The sequence below is a fragment of the Perca fluviatilis genome, chromosome 1, assembly GCF_010015445.1.
Source record: "Perca fluviatilis chromosome 1, GENO_Pfluv_1.0, whole genome shotgun sequence".
NCBI lineage: Eukaryota > Metazoa > Chordata > Actinopteri > Perciformes > Percidae > Perca > Perca fluviatilis.
Genome location: NC_053112.1, coordinates 5,241,134 through 5,261,385, shown reverse-complemented (window position 1 = coordinate 5,261,385; position 20,252 = coordinate 5,241,134). Strand labels below are relative to the sequence as shown.

General features: G+C 45.8%; 1 protein-coding gene across 1 annotated transcript in view; it reads left to right on the top strand.

The window, feature by feature from the left end:
* Positions 1 to 17,471, top strand: part of LOC120563650 (protein jagged-1a-like) — a 31,782-nt gene extending 14,311 nt beyond the window's left edge. The window contains 17 exon segments of the mRNA XM_039807985.1: positions 663 to 776; positions 1,143 to 1,189; positions 1,582 to 1,755; positions 1,995 to 2,145; positions 2,916 to 3,080; positions 3,453 to 3,566; positions 4,982 to 5,095; positions 6,003 to 6,116; positions 6,204 to 6,320; positions 7,536 to 7,563; positions 7,898 to 7,983; positions 8,572 to 8,685; positions 11,179 to 11,299; positions 11,605 to 11,836; positions 13,616 to 13,747; positions 15,306 to 15,456; positions 15,721 to 17,471. Coding sequence (XP_039663919.1) covers positions 663 to 776; positions 1,143 to 1,189; positions 1,582 to 1,755; positions 1,995 to 2,145; positions 2,916 to 3,080; positions 3,453 to 3,566; positions 4,982 to 5,095; positions 6,003 to 6,116; positions 6,204 to 6,320; positions 7,536 to 7,563; positions 7,898 to 7,983; positions 8,572 to 8,685; positions 11,179 to 11,299; positions 11,605 to 11,836; positions 13,616 to 13,747; positions 15,306 to 15,456; positions 15,721 to 16,193 — 2,447 coding nt within the window. The 3' untranslated portion in view covers positions 16,194 to 17,471.
* The last annotated feature ends 2,781 nt before the right edge of the window (positions 17,472 to 20,252 follow it).

Sequence of the window (20,252 nt, the reverse complement as noted above, 5' to 3'; positions counted from 1 at the left end):
GTGAAGATTCACACCTCTACTGGGTAACCATAGTTACCTCGGAGTTACAGTGCATTGTATTGATGAACAGTGGCCGCTGCGTTCACATGCTCTGACTGTAATGGAAACAGAGGAGACATTATGCTGAAACGTGCGCGGGACACTATTGAAGTTGCACAGCAGTGGAACGTGTCAAATAAAGTCACCTCACTTAGCACAGAAATGTGATCGCTGCCACACTACTTTTTGAATTCATTATTGGATATATTTGCGTATAACAATGCGATTAATCGCGATTAATCAGGGAAATAATGCGCTTAATTGCGATTAATCAGGGAAATCATGCGCTTAATCGCGCTTAATCAGGGAAATCATGCGATTAATCAGGGAAATCATGCGATTAATCAGGGAAATCATGCGTTTAATCGCGATTAATCAGGGAAATCATGCGCTTAATCGCGCTTAATCAGGGAAACCATGCGATTAATCGCGATTAAAACTTGTAATCGTTGCCCAGCTCTATATATATATATATATATATATATATATATATATATATATATATATATATATATATATATATATACATACATACATACATACATACATACATGTATAAATGCTTTAGGTATTTCTTTCTCTCTCATATTGTTTTATTCTGCGGCGTGTTGTTTTGGTTCCAGATGCCAACGAGTGTGACGACAGCCCCTGCCTCAACGCCAACTCCTGCCGCAATCTGATTGGAGGATACTTCTGCGAGTGCGTCCCAGGTTGGACGGGCCACAACTGTGACACCAGTGAGTGAGACGCCATGACAGTCAGTCAGTGGGACATTCAAGACCTCTAATCTTTATTTATACAGTCAGTGGGACATTCAAGACCTCTAATCTTTATTTATACAGTCAGTGGGACATTCAAGACCTCTAATCTTTATTTATACAGTCAGTGTGACATTCAAGAACTCTAATCTTTATTTGTACAGTCAGTGGGACATTCAAGACCTCTAATCTTTATTTATACAGTCAGCGGGACATTCAAGAACTCTAATCTTTATTTGTACAGAAAGCAAAAGGCTGCTTAAACGTTAACGTGATGCTACAGCAGGAGCAGAGTTCAGGATTATTGTTGTTAAAATCTCACGGAAAGTGTTTCTGTTTCTGCAGATATCAACGACTGTCGCGGTCAGTGTCGGAACGGAGCCACGTGCAAGGTGAGCTTCAACACACACACACACGCACACACACACATGCACACACACACACACGCGTGCTTGACACACACACACACACACACACACACACATATATATATGCTTGATGCACACACATGTACACGCACACACACACATGCTTGAGACACACACACACACACACACACACACACACACACACACACACACACACACACACACACACACACACAGTTCTTGTGTGTGATATACTCTCTGCCAGCCGATCTGATTATAAGTGGTAATGGTGGCGTTGTGTCTCTCCCTCAGGACCTGGTGTGTGTGTGTGTGTGTGTGTGTGTGTGTGTGTGTGTGTGTCTCAAGCATGTGTGTGGTGTAACAACGGTAACCGTGGCGTTGTGTCTCTCCCTCAGGACCTGGTGAACGGGTACGAGTGTGCGTGCGCTCCGGGTTTCGGCGGCGAGCGCTGCGAGGAAGACGTGGACGAGTGCGCCAGCGGGCCGTGCCTCAACGGCGGCCGTTGCCACGACGACGTGAACAGCTTCCACTGCCGGTGTCCGCCAGGCTTCTCCGGGAGCCGCTGTCAGGTGGGCCGGGCAGTTTTGGTTCCTCATTCAACAGATTTGTCTCTTTTATTTTCAACGTTTCTGTCGCAGAGAATCTTTGGTGTCAACATTTGAAACCTGCTGTCAGCTGACGTCCTCTCAGAGGTCTGTCGGCTGACGTCCTCTCAGAGGTCTGTCGGCCGTCTGGAGGAGAGCTGTATATGGAGTCGGGGTTATCCAGTGTCTTATTCCTGACTCGTTGTCTCTGCCCCCCCCCCCAGTTGGACATCGATTACTGCCTCCGCGGCCCGTGTCTGAACGGCGGCCGCTGTTTCAACCTGGCGTCCGAATACGCCTGCGAATGTCCCGAAGACTTCGAGGGCAAGAACTGCTCGCACCTGAAGGACCACTGCCGCAGCTCGCCATGCAAAGGTTCCCTCCATGTTCCCTGGCTAGTTCATAGCCCCCTCCATGTTCCCTGGCTAGTTCATAACCGCAGAGGGCTAACAGACAGCTAGCAGACAGCTAGCAGAGAGCTAGAAGAGAGCACTCAGACAGTTAGAAGAGAGCTAGCAGAGAGCTAACAGAGCTAGAAGAGAGCTAGAAGAGAGCTAGCAGAGAGCTAACAGAGCTAGAAGAGAGCTAGAAGAGATCAATCAGACAGCTAGCAGAGAGCTATCAGAGAGCTAGAAGAGAGCTAACAGAGAGCTAGAAGAGAGCACTCAGACAGCTAGAAGAGAGCTAGAAGAGAGCTAGCAGAGAGCTAGAAGAGAGCTAGCAGAGAGCTAGAAGAGAGCACTCAGACAGCTAGAAGAGAGCTAGAAGAGAGCTAGCAGAGAGCTAGCAGAGAGCTAGAAGAGAGCACTCAGACAGCTAGCAGAGAGCTAGAAGAGAGCACTCAGACAGCTAGCAGAGAGCACTCAGACAGCTAGCAGAGAGCTAGCAGAGAGCTAGCAGAGAGCTAGAAGAGAGCACTCAGACAGCTAGAAGAGAGCTAACAGAGAGCTAGCAGAGAGACTTAAGCGGTCGTAACCTTCAGGCTCTTTGTTGTTGCATTTGAAAAAAAAAAAGAAAAAAAAAATTTTTTAAAAAAAACAAAAAAAAAAACAAAAGTTTGAGTTTCTAGTTTTCAAACGGACTTCATATTAAGCGTCCACACCCGAGAGAAGGAAAGTAACGAGCTCCTGTCCTTCCTCCCGCAGTGATGGACAGCTGCACCGTGGCGGTGGCGTCCAACAGCACGCCGGGCGGGATGCGTTTGATCTCGTCCAACGTGTGCGGCCCCCGCGGGCGCTGCCGGAGCCACGCCGGCGGGCAGTTCAGCTGCGAGTGTGACGAGGGATTCACCGGGACCTACTGCCACGAGAGTGAGCACAGAAATAACTATGCTTGGCTTAACTTTTCCTTTCTTTTTTGTCTCCTTTTGCCACCTGCCATTGACGCCTTTTTGCCGCCTTTTTGCCACCTTTTGTGTCTCCTTTTTGTTGCCTTTTTTGTCGCCTTTTTGTCTCCTTTTTTGTCTCCTTTTTGTTGCCTTTTTTGTATCCTTTTTGTTGCACTTTATCACCTTTTTTGACTCCTTTTTGTCGCCTTTGTTTTGAACTGCTCTTTAACGTATCTTTTATGTAAACCACTGTTGCTGAAATGTGTTTTTCAAATAAAGCTGCCTTGCCTTTAACTATAAAATCTAAATTCTAAACACATATCATATTGTTTCTCTCTGCTCCTCTGTCTGCCAGATGTAAACGACTGTGAGGGCGCCCCCTGTCTGAACGGAGGAACCTGTATAGATAAAGTCCGTCAGTACGAGTGTATCTGCGCCGACGGCTGGGACGGACCGACCTGCCACAATAGTGAGTGCTCCTCTTCCTCCCTCTTCATCCTCTGCTGCAGCAGGAGGAGGCAGTGCAGAGAAATGCAGCTGTAGCAAGCATCACACTCTCACTGTCCTCATTCATATTTTAAGACACAACAAATGACCTCCAGCTACAAAAAAGCCTGAAAAGTCTGAAGTTAGATCGGAAGCACAAAGGCTCGTTTCTACGCAGATGATACACCGTCTTAATGGTTCAAACTGGCGGCTTTTAAACGTTGCAGACTGGCGTGTAGCAAGTAGCTGCAGGTTTTTATCTTGAACTGGGTTTAAGTTGCATCCCAACGCTCGAATAGTGTTAAGGCTGGCGCCCGTCCTCTGCACATCCTACAGTATATGTCCTGAACTTCCGCACATCACTCGACATGTTGTACATCCTGCACTGACCCAAACTAGGCCTGCACGATTAGGGGAAAAATATGAATCATGATTAATCGTGCAGGCCTAACAACAAACAGTCTCTTTTTTACTTTCTTAATGTTAAACAGTCATATGTATGTTTGTGATATCTGTTTCTGTATTTACTGTCTATTTATTTTATATTATTGTTCTTATGCATGCAACTTATACCAAGTCAAACTTCCTTCCTCCTTTTTTGGCGTCTTATTGTCGCCCTTTGTCGCCTTTTTAGTTGCTGTTTTGTTACCTTTATCGTCGCCAAATGTCCAGTAAGTGTTACTTACCTGGTAATAAATCGCTTTTGTGATTCTGAAATGTATTTCTGATGCGTTCGGGCCACGGACAACATAAAGAAGCGAGTTGGCCCGTTGCTGCCAACTGGAGGCCAACGTTTTCTCAGCTGCTGTGAGACCAGCCCGTAAAATACGTCTCTGCTGTACAGACAAATCTGAAGAGGACTCGTCATCGTGTCGGAGCAGAGTCGCTGAATCCTAACTTTAAAGGCATACTATGCAGTTTCCGTGTCCAACAGCGAGCCCTGGAGTTGCTGTGGAGTAACGTTAGCTTTGCTGCTTTTTAGCTCTCACCGAGTGCAGGCCTGACCGAGTGGGACTCCTGTCCGGTTCCTCACGCGCTCAGTTTCTCGTTTTCTTTTCCTCGACTCTTCCGAGGTCCCGCGCTTTCTTCGTTTTCTTTCTTGGACTCTGCCATGATTCACGTCTGAAACGCGTGCTAGTGTCTTCCACAGAGGCTGCTTCTTATAAGTGGTTGATGTATGTGACGTCGTGCCGTTAAGCAAGTCGTGATTCTCGTGAGATTTGGAGGGGCGCCACCTCTCTAACCTGCATTGCCCTTGCTTCGGTGTCGGGATGATTCGCCCTACCACGACTTTGTTTACCATCGAAATGACTTCAAAGCTGTTATATTAAGGTACAAAGATTGCATGGTGTGCCTTTTAAGCCTGTCACTAAAGTGAGATATCTCCTGATGTTGCAGACGTGGACGACTGCAGCTCGGCGCCCTGTCAGAACCGCGGCGTGTGTCGGGATCTGCTCAACGACTTCTACTGCCAGTGTAACGATGGCTGGAAGGGAAAGACCTGCCACTCAAGTGAGTGTGTGTGTGTGTGTGTGTGTGTGTGTGTGTGTGAGAGAGAGTGTGTGTGTGTGAGAGAGAGTGTGTGTGTGTGAGAGAGTGTGTGTGTGTGTGAGAGAGAGAGTGTGTGTTTGTGTGTTAGTGAGGAGTGTGTTTGTGTGTGAGTGTGTATTGTTGTTGTTGTTGTTGTTGTTGTGTGTGAGAGAGAGTGTGTGTTTGTGTGTTTAGAGAGGAGATGTGTTTTGTGTGTGAGAGAGTGTGTGTGTGTGTGTGTGTGTGTGTGTGTGTGTGAGAGAGTGTGTGTTTGTGTGTTTGAGAGAGAGAGTGTGTTTATGTGTGAGAGAGTGTGTGTGTGTGTGTGTGTGAGAGAGCGAGAGAGAGAGTGTGAGTGAGAGAGAGAGAGTGTGTGTGTGTGTGTGTGTGTGTGTGTGTGTGTGAAAAGAGAGAAAAATATGTGTGTGTGTGTGTGTGTGAGAGAGAGAGAGATGTGTGTGTGAGGAGAGAGTGTGTGTTTGTGTGTTTGAGAGAGAAAGAGTGTGTGTGTGTGAGAGAGAGTGTGTGTATTGTGTGTTTGAGAGTGTGTGTGTGTTTATGTGTGTGTGTGTGTGTGTGTGTGTGTGTGTGTGAGAGAGCAAGAGAGAGAGTGTGTGTGGAGAGAGTTGTGTGTAAATTTATGCTTTTTTGTCTCCTTTTTGTCTCCTTTGTTTTGAACTGCTCTTTAATGTATCTTTTACGTAAAACACTTTCAGTTGCCTTGTTGGCGAAATGTGCTTTTTTTCACATAACGCCATGAAAAGGTTTAAAAGTGTTTAGAGACACGCAGCTCTCGGAGACATGACATGAGAACGTGTGCGTTGCGTGAACGCTGCAGGTGTTCCAGATGTTGCGTCCGTGTGTCGCTGACGTCTTGATTTGTCTGCAGGAGAGAGTCAGTGCGACGAGGCGACCTGCAACAACGGAGGAACCTGCTACGACGAAGGAGACGCCTTCAAGTGCCTGTGTGCCGCCGGCTGGGAGGGCGCCACCTGTAACATCGGTCAGCGCGACGCCACCTTTACCGTTGGTTTGTCTGTGTCGTCATGTTTCCGTGAAAACTGACTCTCGGTGGTGTTTGTGTCTCCAGGGAGGAACAGCAGCTGTGTGCCGAGTCCCTGTGAGAACGGAGGAACCTGCGTGGCGGGCGGAGACTCGTTCAGCTGCGTCTGTAAGGACGGCTGGGAGGGCGCCACCTGCAGCCACAGTGAGTCACCGCTGCCTCACACCTTGATCCAGTATTAAGCAAGACGCGAAACAAGCTAAAAGTTCTGTTGATGCCGCTGACAGACTCAGATTATTATTGTAAGTGTCTGACAACAATATAGAAAGGATCCCTACAGAGATAGACCTTTTAGTTAAAGAGTAAGATCCTTTTAGTTTAACATGAAACAGCCCCGAAATCACCATCACCAAACTATACCAGACTCCATGTAAATAATCAGGACTTTTAGTGTGTATAGAGCCAGCATATCTCCACCAGACTCCATGTAAATAATCAGGACTTTTATCATCGTAAAACACACTTCATCCAAAGTGGACAGAAACTAAATAAAACTATCAAAAGCCGTCTTGGTTCATCTTTCCACTGTTCCAACAATCACCACTCTGGTTTGGTTGAAATAAACCCTTAATTCACCCATTTACATGTGGAGATATGCTGGCTCTATACACGCTAAAAGTCCTGATTATTTACATGGAGTCTGGTGGAGATATGCTGGCTCTATACACGCTAAAAGTCCTGATTATTTACATGGAGTCTGGTGGAGATATGCTGGCTCTATATACGCTAAAAGTCCTGATTATTTACATGGAGTCTGGTGGAGATATGCTGGCTCTATACACACTAAAAGTCCTGATTATTTACATGGAGTCTGGTGGAGATATGCTGGCTCTATACACACTAAAAGTCCTGATTATTTACATGGAGTCTGGTGGAGATATGCTGGCTCTATACACACTAAAAGTCCTGATTATTTACATGGAGTCTGGTGGAGATATGCTGGCTCTATACATGCTAGAAGTCCTGATTATTTACATGGAGTCTGGTGGAGTTTGGTGATGGTGATTTTGGGGCTGTTTCATGTTAAACTAAAAGGATCTTACTCTTTAACTAAAAGCTCTATCTCTGTAGGGATCCATCCCATAATGAGTCTGTCAGCGTTCTCGCTCAATACTGGACCAAAAAACAATAACTCAGTATAGATGTGAGGCTGATCATAACTTTAGTTTCATGTTGTTTAGAACACCAACTTGAACTTGTTGTTGTTTCTTTGAGGAGCTGGAAGTAAAAGGGTCCATGAGTGTCTGCTCCTAGCTTTAGCTGCAGTCCGCCCGATAGTTGTAGAGAGACAACGTGGGACTCGACATATCTGGTTCAGACCTGCGCTGAGTGAACTCTGTTTCTTTCTTTATCTTCCAGACACCAACGACTGCAGTCCTCATCCCTGGTGAGTCAGACACACACGCACGCATGCGCGCACACACATATATATATATATATATATATATATATATATATATATATATATATATATATATATATATATATATATATATATATATAGTGTTTTAGTTTGTGTCTCAGTGGGAAATTCTGATGATTGAAACCTGTTTTTCTCTCCTGACTCAGACAGGAAACCCTTTTCCTTCCAAAATAAAAGTCTTGTTAAGTTGTTTGTCCCGTGTGTCTCTGTCTGTGTGTGTGTGTGTGTGTGTGTGTGTGTGTGTGTGTGTGTGTGTGTGTGTGTGTGTCTGTGTGTGTGTGTGTGTGTGTCTGTGTAGCTACAACAGCGGGACGTGTGTGGACGGAGACAACTGGTACCGCTGTGAATGTGCTCCGGGTTTCACCGGGCCAGACTGTAGGATCAGTGAGTGCTCACTCTTCTCTCCATCCATCCATCCATCCATCCATCCATCTCTCTATCTATCTCTCCATCCATCCATCCATCCATCCATCCATCCATCCATCCATCCATCCATCCATCTCTCTATCTATCTCTCTATCCATCTATCTATCTATCTATCTGTCTGTCTGTCTGTCTGTCTGTCTGTCCATCTTATTGGTTTATTTGATATTTATGAACATTGTTGTATTAAAAAACACCATGTAAATATGCCAGAATTAGTAACCATATCTGCAGTCCCTAGGCAGGTGACATAGGACTGACATAGAGACAGCCAGCAGTCACACAGCACTCATTCTAAACTATCCATTCAAAGGTACACATAATGGTGACATATACATTAACTAAACAACACAAAAACACATGATGACAAAGACATCATTCATCCACCTCTATACTGCATTCACTTTAACAGTGAGAGTGTACCGGTGATGAAATGTGTGACAGTTAGAAGTGAGTGCATCTCCCTCACATGGTACGATATATACTGTGTATATATATATATATATATATACACTCTACATGATGCTGACTGTCCCTGATGTCTTTCAGACGTCAACGAGTGCCAGTCGTCTCCCTGCTCCTCCGGCTCCACCTGTCTGGACCAGATCAACTCCTACCACTGTGTCTGTCCCCCGGGAAGAACTGGCCCCCGCTGCCAGGAAGGTACTATACACTCTGGGTACTTTATACACACTCTGGGTACTTTACACACACTCTGGGTACACTCTGGGTACTTTATACACACTCTGGGTACTTTACACACATTCTGGGTACTTTATACACACTCTGGGTACTTTACACACACTCTGTGTACACTCTGGGTACTTTATACACACTCTGGGTACTTTACACACACACTCTGGGTACACTCTGGGTACTTTATACACACTCTGGGTACTTTACACACACACTCTGGGTACACTCTGGGTACTTTATACACACTCTGGGTACTTTACACACACTCTGGGTACACTCTGGGTACTTTATACACACTCTGGGTACTTTATACACACTCTGGGTACTTTACACACACTCTGGGTACACTCTGGGTACTTTACACACACTCTGGGTACTTTATACACACTCTGTCTACTTTATACACACTCTGTCTACTTTATACACACTCTACACACTCTGGGTACTTTATACACCTTGTGTACCTGGTGTGTTCAACGCCAAACGCTGAAGGAACTTTTCGTGCAGCTTTACTACAAACAAAGTCAAATTGATTAATGTTTAACTTAGAAGAAATGTACCTGAAGCTGCATTCAGAACACCTCCCAGTCTGTGTACTTTATACACTCTGTCTACCTCCCAGTCTGTGTACTTTATACACTCTGTCTACCTCCCAGTCTGTGTACTTTATACACTCTGTCTACCCCCCAGTCTGTGTACTTTATACACTCTGTCTACCTCCCAGTCTGTGTACTTTATACACTCTGTCTACCCCCCAGTCTGTGTACTTTATACACTCTGTCTACCTCCCAGTCTGTGTACTTTATACACTCTGTCTCCCCTGTCTTGTGTTTGTACTTTATACACTCTGTCTACCCCCAGTCTGTGTACTTTATACACTCTGTCTTCCCCCTCAGTCTGTGTACTTTTATACACTCTGTCTACCCCCAGTCTGTGTACTTTTATACACTCTGTTCAACCTCCCAGTCTGTGTACTTTATACACTCTGTCTACCTCCCAGTCTGTGTACTTTATACACTCTGTCTACCTCCCAGTCTGTGTACTTTATACACTCTGTCTACCTCCCAGTCTGTGTACTTTATACACTCTGTCTACCTCCCAGTCTGTGTACTTTATACACTCTGTCTACCTCCCAGTCTGTGTACTTTATACACTCTGTCTACCTCCCAGTCTGTGTACTTTATACACTCTGTCTACCCCCCAGTCTGTGTACCTCCCAGTCTGTGTACTTTATACACTCTTTACCCCCAGTCTGTGCTACTTTATACACTCTGTCTACCCCCCAGTCTGTGTACTTTATACACTCTGTCTACCCCCCAGTCTGTGTACTTTATACACTCCGTCTACCCCCCAGTCTGTGTACTTTATACACTCAGTCTACCTCCCAGTCTGTGTACTTTATACACTCTGTCTACCCCCAGTGTGTTGTACTTTATACACTCCGCTCACCTCCCAGTCTGTGTACTTTATACACTGGCCTCCTCCCTCCCAGTCTGTGTACTTTATACACTCCGTCTACCCCCAGTCTGTGTACTTTTATACACTCGCCTACCCTCCCAGTCTGTGTACTTTATACACTCTGTCTACCCCCCAGTCTGTGTACTTTATACACTCTGTCTACCCCCCAGTCTGTGTACTTTATACACTCTGTCTACCTCCCAGTCTGTGTACTTTATACACTCTGTCTACCCCCCAGTCTGTGTACTTTATACACTCTGTCTACCTCCCAGTCTGTGTACTTTATACACTCTGTCTACCCTCCAGTCTGTGTACTTTATACACTCTGTCTACCCCCCAGTCTGTGTACTTTATACACTCTGTCTACCTCCCAGTCTGTGTACTTTATACACTCCGTCTACCCCCCAGTCTGTGTACTTTATACACTCCGTCTACCCCCCAGTCTGTGTACTTTATACACTCTGTCTACCTCCCAGTCTGTGTACTTTATACACTCTGTCTACATCCCAGTCTGTGTACTTTATACCCAGTCTGCCGTCTTTTAAAAATCTCTTTCCCACCTTCAGCAGCAGGCTTTTGGTTGACCGGTCTGCACGTTATATCTCTTGTATGTGTTGTGTGTGTTGTGTAAAGCCCTCTGAGTGTGAGTTGTGTAAAGCCCTCTGAGTGTGTGTGTGTTGTGTAAAGCCCTCTGAGTGTGTGTGTGTTGTGTAAAGCCCTCTGAGTGTGTGTGTGTTGTGTAAAGCCCTCTGTGTGAGTGTGTGTTGTGTAAAGCCCTCTGAGTGTGTGTGTGTTGTGTAAAGCCCTCTGAGTGTGTGTGTGTTGTGTAAAGCCCTCTGAGTGTGAGTTGTGTAAAGCCCTCTGAGTGTGAGTTGTGTAAAGCCCTCTGAGTGTGTGTTGTGTAAAGCCCTCTGTGTGTGTGTGTGTTGTGTAAAGCCCTCTGAGTGTGTGTGTGTTGTGTAAAGCCCTCTGAGTGTGTGTGCCTTGCTTCCTGTTGTGCAGTGTCGGGGGGGCGGCCCTGCCTGGTGTCGGGGGGGCTCCTGGCTCAAGATGGAAGCAGATGGGACGACGACTGCAACACATGCCGCTGTCACAACGGGAGGATCAGCTGCACCAAGGTACTGTCTGTCTGACTCTCTGTCTGTCTGTCTGTATGTCTGTCTGTCTGTCTCTCTGTCTGTCTGTCTCTCTCTCTCTCTCTCTGTCTGTCTGTCTCTCTGTCTGTCTGTCTCTCTCTGTCTCTCTGTCTGTCTGTCTGTCTGTCTGCCTGCCTGCCTGTCTGTCTGAAACGAGATCTAAAGTGGTGATTTCTTGTGTAGAAACTCACCTTTACAGACCTGATTAAACCGACCAATCAGAAGCGAGTTAGTCGCTGCATGTCTGTTAGTGGAGGACTTACCAAATGGCTCTGTGTCCCCCCCCCCCCAGCGGGGTGTGCGGCCCGGCGCCCTGCAGCCTCCACGGTGACCCCCCCCCCGGCCGTGTCCGGGCGGGTCAGAGCTGCGTTGCCGTGGGCGACGAGCGCTGCTTCGTGAAGCCCTGCGCGGGACGCGGCGAGTGCCGGGCCCCCGGCCAGCTTGCCCCGCCCACTGCCAGGTGTGTCTACGAGAACACCTGCGCCAACGTCACCTTCACCTTCAACAAGGACGTCATGGCAACGGTCAGTTTCGGCTTTTCCCGCTTCTTCACTTCCTGTCCAACCATTAAAGGAGAAGTCCGGTCAATTTCAACACGTAGCTCTGTTGTTTGTAAATTAGGAGTGCTGGCAGAGACTGAAGAGAGAGAGCGTTATATGGTGGAGAGACATAGAAAGAGACTGAAGAGAGAGAGCGTTATATGGTGGAGCGAGATAGAGAGAGAGACTGAAGAGAGAGAGCGTTATATGGTGGAGCGAGATAGAGAGAGAGACTGAAGAGAGAGAGCGTTATATGGTGGAGCGAGATAGAGAGAGAGACTGAAGAGAGAGAGCGTTATATGGTGGAGCGAGATAGAGAGACTGAAGAGAGAGAGCGTTATATGGTGGAGAGACATAGAGAGAGACTGAAGAGAGAGAGCGTTATATGGTGGAGCAAGATAGAGAGACTGGAGAGAGAGAGTTATATGGTTGAGAGACATAGAGAGAGACTGAAGAGAGAGAGAGCGTTATATGGTGGAGCGAGATAGAGAGACTGGAGAGAGAGTTATATGGTGGAGAGACATAGAGAGAGACTGAAGAGAGAGAGCGTTATATGGTGGAGAGACATAGAGAGAGACTGAAGAGAGAGAGCGTTATATGGTGGAGCGAGATAGAGAGAGACTGAAGAGAGAGAGAGCTGATATGGTGGAGCGAGATAGAGAGAGAGACTGAAGAGAGAGAGCGTTATATGGTGGAGAGACAGAGAGAGAGACTGAAGAGAGAGCGTTATTATGGTGGAGAGACATAGAGAGAGAAGAAGAGAGAGCGTTATATGGTGGAGAGACATAGAGAAAGACTGAAGAGAGAGAGTATATGGTGGAGAGACATAGAGAAAGACTGAAGAGAGAGAGAGCAAGTATGGTGGAGAGACATAGAGAGAGACTGAAGAGAGAGAGTGTTATATGGTGGAGAGACATAGAGAGGACTGAAGAGAGAGAGCGTTATATGGTGGAGAGACATAGAGAGAGACTGAAGAGAGAGAGCGTTATATGGTGGAGAGACATAGAGAGAGACTGAAGAGAGAGAGCGTTATATGGTGGAGAGACATAGAGAGAGACTGAAGAGAGAGAGCGTTATATGGTGGAGAGACATAGAGAGAGACTGAAGAGAGAGAGCGTTATATGGTGGAGAGACATAGAGAGAGACTGAAGAGAGAGAGCGTTATATGGTGGAGAGACATAGAGAGAGACTGAAGAGAGAGAGCGTTATATGGTGGAGAGAGATAGAGAGAGACTGAAGAGAGAGAGCGCCCAGCGGCGCTAGAACAAAGCCGTGAATCAGAGAAATAAAACGTGTTTTCGCCGATTCATCTCTAGAAATGCGACTGTAGCGAGCATGTCACTATCACTAACGTTATCCACATTTATATTTACAAGAAACAAATGATATATCCAGCTTCAAAAAGGTCTAAAAGTCGGAAGTTAGAACGAATGCATTGTGCAAAGAGTGGTTGCTATGGAGACGATACACAGTGTTGAGTTCTGTTGACAGCTGAGTTGAGTTCCGTTGCTCTGATTGGATGTAGGTCTATCCAATGAATGCAGAGGCATTTTTTTTCTAGTTCAGTTGGAACACGCCCCATAATCACAGCCCAATGGAGCGGTTTCAGACTCACATTCTGACTAGAATCTGAGTAGGACAACGTCAGGCTAGATCTGAATGCTTCTTCTCCTAGCTGACAGCGACCGTCACCCAGGGTTACTGAGTACTTCCTGCTGTAGTGTGTGTGTGTGTGTGTGTGTGATGTTGTTGGTCTGTCTGCAGGGCGTGACGGTGGAGCAGGTTTGCCGAGAGCTGCGGCGCCTCTACGTGGTCACCGACCTGTCCTTGGACTCCGCCGTCTCCGTGAGCTGCGAGCTGGCGCTCGGCGCCAGCAACCAGATCCACGTGGCCATCGTGAGTCGCCGCTAAGCGTTAACGCTCTGCAGAGGTTCAGTGCATCACGTTAAAGGTCCCATGGCATGAAAATTTCACTTTATGAGGTTCTTTAACATTAATATGAGTTCCCCCAGCCTGCCTATGGCCCCCAGTGGCTAGAAATGCTGATAGGTGTAAACCGAGCCCTGGGTATCCTGCTCTGCCTTTGAGAAAATGAAAGCTCAGATGGACCAATCAGGAATCTTCTCCTTATAAGGTCATAAGGGGAAAGGTTACCTCCCCTTATGGCTCTAGTGGCTGTAATTCTGCACCAAAGCTGAATTTCGGGAAAGAGACTTCAGATACAGTATTAGGGGACCACTAAGGTCTATATAAAAGAGACTTCAGATACAGTATTAGGGGATCACTAAGGTCTATATAAAAGAGACTTCAGATACAGTATTAGGGGACCACTAAGGTCTATATAAAAGAGACTTCAGATACAGTATTAGGAGACCACTAAGGTCTATATAAAAGAGACTTCAGATACAGTATTAGGGGACCACTAAGGTCTATATAAAAGATACTTCAGATACAGTATTAGGGGACCACTAAGGCCTATATAAAAGAGACTTCAGATACAGTATTAGGGGACCACTAAGGTCTATATAGAAGAGACTTCAGATCCAGTATTAGGGGACCACTAAGGTCTATATAAAAGAGACTTCAGATACAGTATTAGGGGACCACTAAGGTCTATATAAAAGAGACTTCAGATCCAGTATTAGGGGACCACTAAGGTCTATATAAAAGAGACTTCAGATCCAGTATTAGGGAACCACTAAGGTCTATATAAAAGAGACTTCAGATACAGTATTAGGGGACCACTAAGGTCTATATAAAAGAGACTTCAGATACAGTATTAGGGGACCACTAAGGCCTATATAAAAGAGACTTCAGATACAGTATTAGGGGACTACTAAGGTCTATATAAAAGAGACTTCAGATACAGTATTAGGGGACCACTAAGGTCTATATAAAAGATACTTCAGATACAGTATTAGGGAACCACTAAGGCCTATATAAAAGAGACTTCAGATACAGTATTAGGGGACCACTAAGGTCTATATAAAAGAGACTTCAGATACAGTATTAGGGGACCACTAAGGTCTATATAAAAGAGACTTCAGATACAGTATTAGGGGACCACTAAGGTCTATATAAAAGAGACTTCAGATACAGTATTAGGGGACCACTAAGGTCTATATAGAAGAGACTTCAGATCCAGTATTAGGGGACCACTAAGGTCTATATAAAAGAGACTTCAGATACAGTATAAGGGGACCACTAAGGTCTATATAAAAGAGACTTCAGATACAGTATTAGGGGACCACTAAGGTCTATATAAAAGAGACTTCAGATACAGTATAAGGGGACCACTAAGGTCTATATAGAAGAGACTTCAGATCCAGTATAAGGGGACTACTAAGGTCTATATAAAAGCATCCAAAGACCACCGTGTCATGGGACCTTTAATGATAGTGATTCGTTGCAGATGAACAGACCATAACGGCGAGTTTCGTGCTGAACGTTTCAGGCGCCGGAGGACCAGCGGAGCGGGCTGGGCTTCGTCACGGAGATCACCGACCGGATCGTGGCCGTGGTCGGCAGGGGCAACGCCAACGGGTCCGTGGTCGGAGCCATCGCAGAGGTCCGGATCCAGAGACGCCAGAGCAGAGACCCCCGCGGTGAGAGATGGAGGAGAGGGGCGGGGGGGGCAGGGAGGGACACACACACACAGACACACTGACACAGACACACACACACACAGACACACACACACAGACACACACACACACAGACACACACACACACAGACACACACACACAGACACACATGCACACACACACACACACACTGACACACACACACTGACACACAGACACACACACACACACACAGAAACACACACACACACACTCTGACCTCTGTTCTTCTGTCTGTCCCTCAGGTCAGCTCGTGTCGCTGCTGGTGTCCGTGGCGATCGTGGTCTGGGCGTTGGCGAGCGCCTCGGTGCTGCTGTGGTGCGTGCGGCGGAGACGGAGGAAGCAGAGCGCCCACGCCGGCGTCAGCACGCCGCCGGCCGGGGGTGCGGCGCCGCCGTGTCCGGCCCCCCCGGCCCCGGTCGCCGAGGGCAACAACAACGCCCTCTACATCAGGAACGCCATCGAGAAGAACCAGCGGCAGCGGTCCCTCCGCGCCGACAAGAACGCCGCCACCGCCGCCGGGAGCCAATCGGACGAGGGCGACTCGGACAAGCGGCCGCAGAGGGCGCCGCGGTGTCTCCGCGCGCCGCCGGAGTACTCGCTGGTCGACTGGGAGGAGCGAGCCGCCCGGCGTACGGCGGCGCCGCACTGGACGGGCAAACGGGACAACCGGCGGCTGCAGCCCCAGAGCCTGACCAGGCCGGAGGACATCGTGTAGCCGCTCGCCACTCGCCGCGTTTAAAGCGACCGTAACGTGAAGCAGGATCGGCGAGTTCCCGGCGCTGTGTGCACCGCTGCTCTGAAGCCTCGAGCGTGTCGATGCGACCGTCTCCGTCTTTCTAAACCGGATGTGGTGAAAAAGGTTATTTTTTGGGGGGCATTTTTAGGCCTTTACTGACCGGACAGCTGAAGACACGAAAGGGGAGAGAGACGTTAGCTTAGCGTTAGCTTAGCGTTAGCTTAGCGTTAGCTTAGCGGTAGCCTGCAGCGGCTCATTTCCAGACACCGTGGCAACCGCCGGAGTCAGAGATGAGCGGAGAAACTGCAGAACTGTAAAAAAAATCCTCCCGCTTCCCCCGAAGTCACCGAGTGACAAACAACAACCGGTGAAGCACGCGGACTCCCAACGGGGACTCCACGGTGCGTTCACGTGCACCTCGTAAACTCCGTGAAACTCAAACTCGTCGTTGCCGAGTAACGCTTCTGTCGTCCCTGTTGGAAAACTGAAAAAAATGAACTGAATGGATGGATGAACTGAGGGATTTGGAGAATCGTGCCACTCCAGTTTTTTTTGTCTTTTAAGTTCTTCTTTTGTTCAAGATGGATTCTTGCTGTTTTTAATTTATGGCGCCGTGTCCGAATGCTGCGCTGCGATTGGCTGGATCTGGACGTGAATGAGCGTTTTCCCAAAAGACTTTCACGCAGACTTTGTATCTCTATTTTTTGGGCCATTTTTAGGCCTTTATTTTGACAGGACAGATGACATGAAAGAGGAGAGAGAGGGGGGGGATGACATGCAGCAAAGGGCTGCAGGTCGGAGTTGAACCTGAGGCCGCTACGTCAAGGAGTAAACCTCTACATATGGGCGCACGCTCTACCAACTGAGCCACCCGGGCGCCCAGATTTTGTATCTTTCGATTCGAGAATAAGTTTTTTATTATTATTATAATTTATTTAATTACAGGGACAGTGTATATTAATAAACATTTCTGTCAATATGCCAGCGTTAGCCAGAAGGCTATTTTTCATCTGAAGTCCCTAGAAAGATGGTAAAACAAAAAGTCACCCTAAAAGAAGGTAAAATTACACATTTACATAACAGTATAACATTTAAAATACATTTGGTAAAAAGTACTATTAAGCTAAAAATGTCCAATAGGAGCACAGCAGACCACATTCAGACAAACATCAGACAAAGACATGAACATACAGTACAGGTCAAAAGTTTGGACACACCTTCTCATTCAATGTGTTTCCTTTTTATTTTCATGACTATTTACATTGTAGATTCTCACTGACGGCATCAAAACTATGAATGAACACATATGGAATTATGTACTTAACAAAAAAGTGTGAAATAACTGAACACGTCTTATATTTTAGATTCTTCAAAGTAGCCACCCTTTGCTTTTTTTGATAACTCTGCAAACCCTTGGTGTTCTCTCAATGAGCTTCATGAGGTAGTCACCTGAAATGGTTTTACCTTCACAGGTGTTCCTTGTCAGGGTTAATTAGTGGAATTATTTCCCTTATTAATAAAAAAGCAAAGGGTGGCTACTTTGAAGAATCTAAAATATAAGACATGTTTTCAGTTATTTCACACTTTTTTGTTAAGTACATAATTCCATATGTGTTCATTCATAGTTTTGATGCCTTCAGTGAGAATCTACAATGTAAATAGTCATGAAAATAAAAAGGAAACGCATTGAATGAGAAGGTGTGTCCAAACTTTTGGCCTGTACTGTATATATACACACAAGGCAAGAAGCCAGCAGGGTATTTTGGTATTGTATTTTGCTGCCTTGTTGCAGCCAAACAGTTTGGAAAGGAAAACCTTTTATTTAGTTTTTTGGGGGGTATTTGAGTCAATATGAAGAAATGTCCAACGTAAGATGTCTGTGTATAGGAAGTGTAAATAATTGCATTAATCTTTTGTGTATATTTGATTTATTAACTTAATGGTCCGGAGCCTTCAGATATTTATGAGTACTGTAGTTGATGCTTTATAAGCTCACAACTTCTTGATGGATTTTTTTTGGATACTTTTAAAGCCAGAAGAGTAGTTTATTTTTAGCTTTTTGGATTTGGGGCATTTTTTGTGCCTTAACCCTCATGTTGTCTTTCCCTCAACCATGAAAATACCCACTTTTGTTGTCCCTATCTCAACGTTTTGGTCATTTTTTCAACAAAATACATTTTTTTTATTACTTTTTTGTAGGTTTTTTTTCCAAATTTTTAATCATGTCTTTATCCCTTTTGTTGACGTTTTGTCAGTTTTTCAACATTTTAGTCATTTCTTGACGCTTACTTCCTTACCTTCGTTTTTGAATTTTTCTTTTTTAGTTTTTGTTACTTTTTCCAATATTTTTTACTCTATTTCCCCCCCAACGTTTTGTCGCCTTGTTCGACATTTTCAACGCTTATTTTCCGACCTCCCATATATCTGATATAAATAATATAAATTGGATACGGGTCAGATTTGACCCCAGTAGGGCTGTGCTCAATTGAAGAAATTCTTAGTCGACTAACACTCATTCAACTGTACCGACTAATCGATTAGTTGATTTAATCGACAGATCTGTAAATCTGAGTTTCTCCACTAAGAGTCATACTAAAGCACCACTTTAATTCTTGTGTTTACCAGAGATGTGCTCGTATGTTTTCTTGGAAATAAGTCATTCAGCATGAAAACAGCATCAGACATGACTAATGGAGTAAAGAGATCTAAGTTGACTGAGACCAAAACCACCGATTAGTCGACTAATCCACTAAGAGGGAGCAGCCCTAGACCCCAGGACAACATGAGGGTTAACTGAATGTTTTGTGCGTTGTGTGTTTGCTGGCATTTTGTCGGTTGGTTCTGTTGTTCGTACTCGACGTGTAAATGTTAAAGGAGATAACGGCCGGCTGGTTGGAGACAGATTCAGCTGCTGCAGGGTCTTTTTATACACAACATGGTGGCAGACTTACTGCTTTTGCTACTGAAAAGAAATTCCTCAAGCACATGTTCCTTTGTACATAATGTACAGTGCAAGAAAGACAGCAATCTTAATGAAATAAATCTGATCAAACATGCGTCATTAAGGGATCCCTGTGGAGTTTTCTTGTAAAGTTTTACTAATTTTCATGTGTGAAAACGCGAGGATTAAGGCTACATCTACACTGTTACGTTTCTTATTTTTAAACAACGTTTTGGGTCAATCAAACACAGGACTTTCACCCAGGAGACCGGGGTTCATGTAGGCTGGAAATCCAGACCCAAATCCGAAAGATTAAGGATCTGGCAATGAGTAATGAAACAGGCTATCTTCAATCGGCATCACCCACACTCCGTTAGACTGGTTCACATCTTACCTCTCTGGCCGCAGACAGTTCATTCAACTCAAGTCTTTTAAATCCATTCCCACATCCGTCACTTCAGGTGTGCCCCAGGGCTCTGTCCTGGGGCCCCTACTCTTCATCATTTACCTCCTTCCCCTCGGCAATATCTTCTGCAAATTTAACATTCACTTCCACTGTTATGCTGATGACACCCAGCTCTACCTCTCCACCAAACCCTCCTCCACTCTTCTGCCCACCTCCCTTACTGATTGCATCTTTAAAATAAAAACCTGGTTTACTCAAAACTTCCTCAAATTAAACAGTAATAAAACCGAGGTTCTCCTCATTGGCACCAAATCCACTTTATCCAAAACCAACAGTTTTTCTCTCACTATTGATAACTCCTCCGTTTCACCCTCCCCCCAGGTTAAGAGTCTGGGTGTCATCCTTGACAGCACACTATCCTTTCAACCCCACATCAATAACATTACCCGGTCTGCCTACTTCCACCTACGAAATATCAATCGCCTCCGCCCCTCCTTTACCCCCCACACTTAGAGCTTAGATCGGGCCCAAAAAAATCAAGCCTGACCCTACCCGAGCCCATGCACGTTGTGTCTGAGCCTGGCCCCGCCCGACACATTAACTGTAATTATGAGCCCGAGCCAGATTTAAACCCGTCAATTTTTTTATACTTGGGTCGTTATTATTATTATTATAATAATAATAATAATAA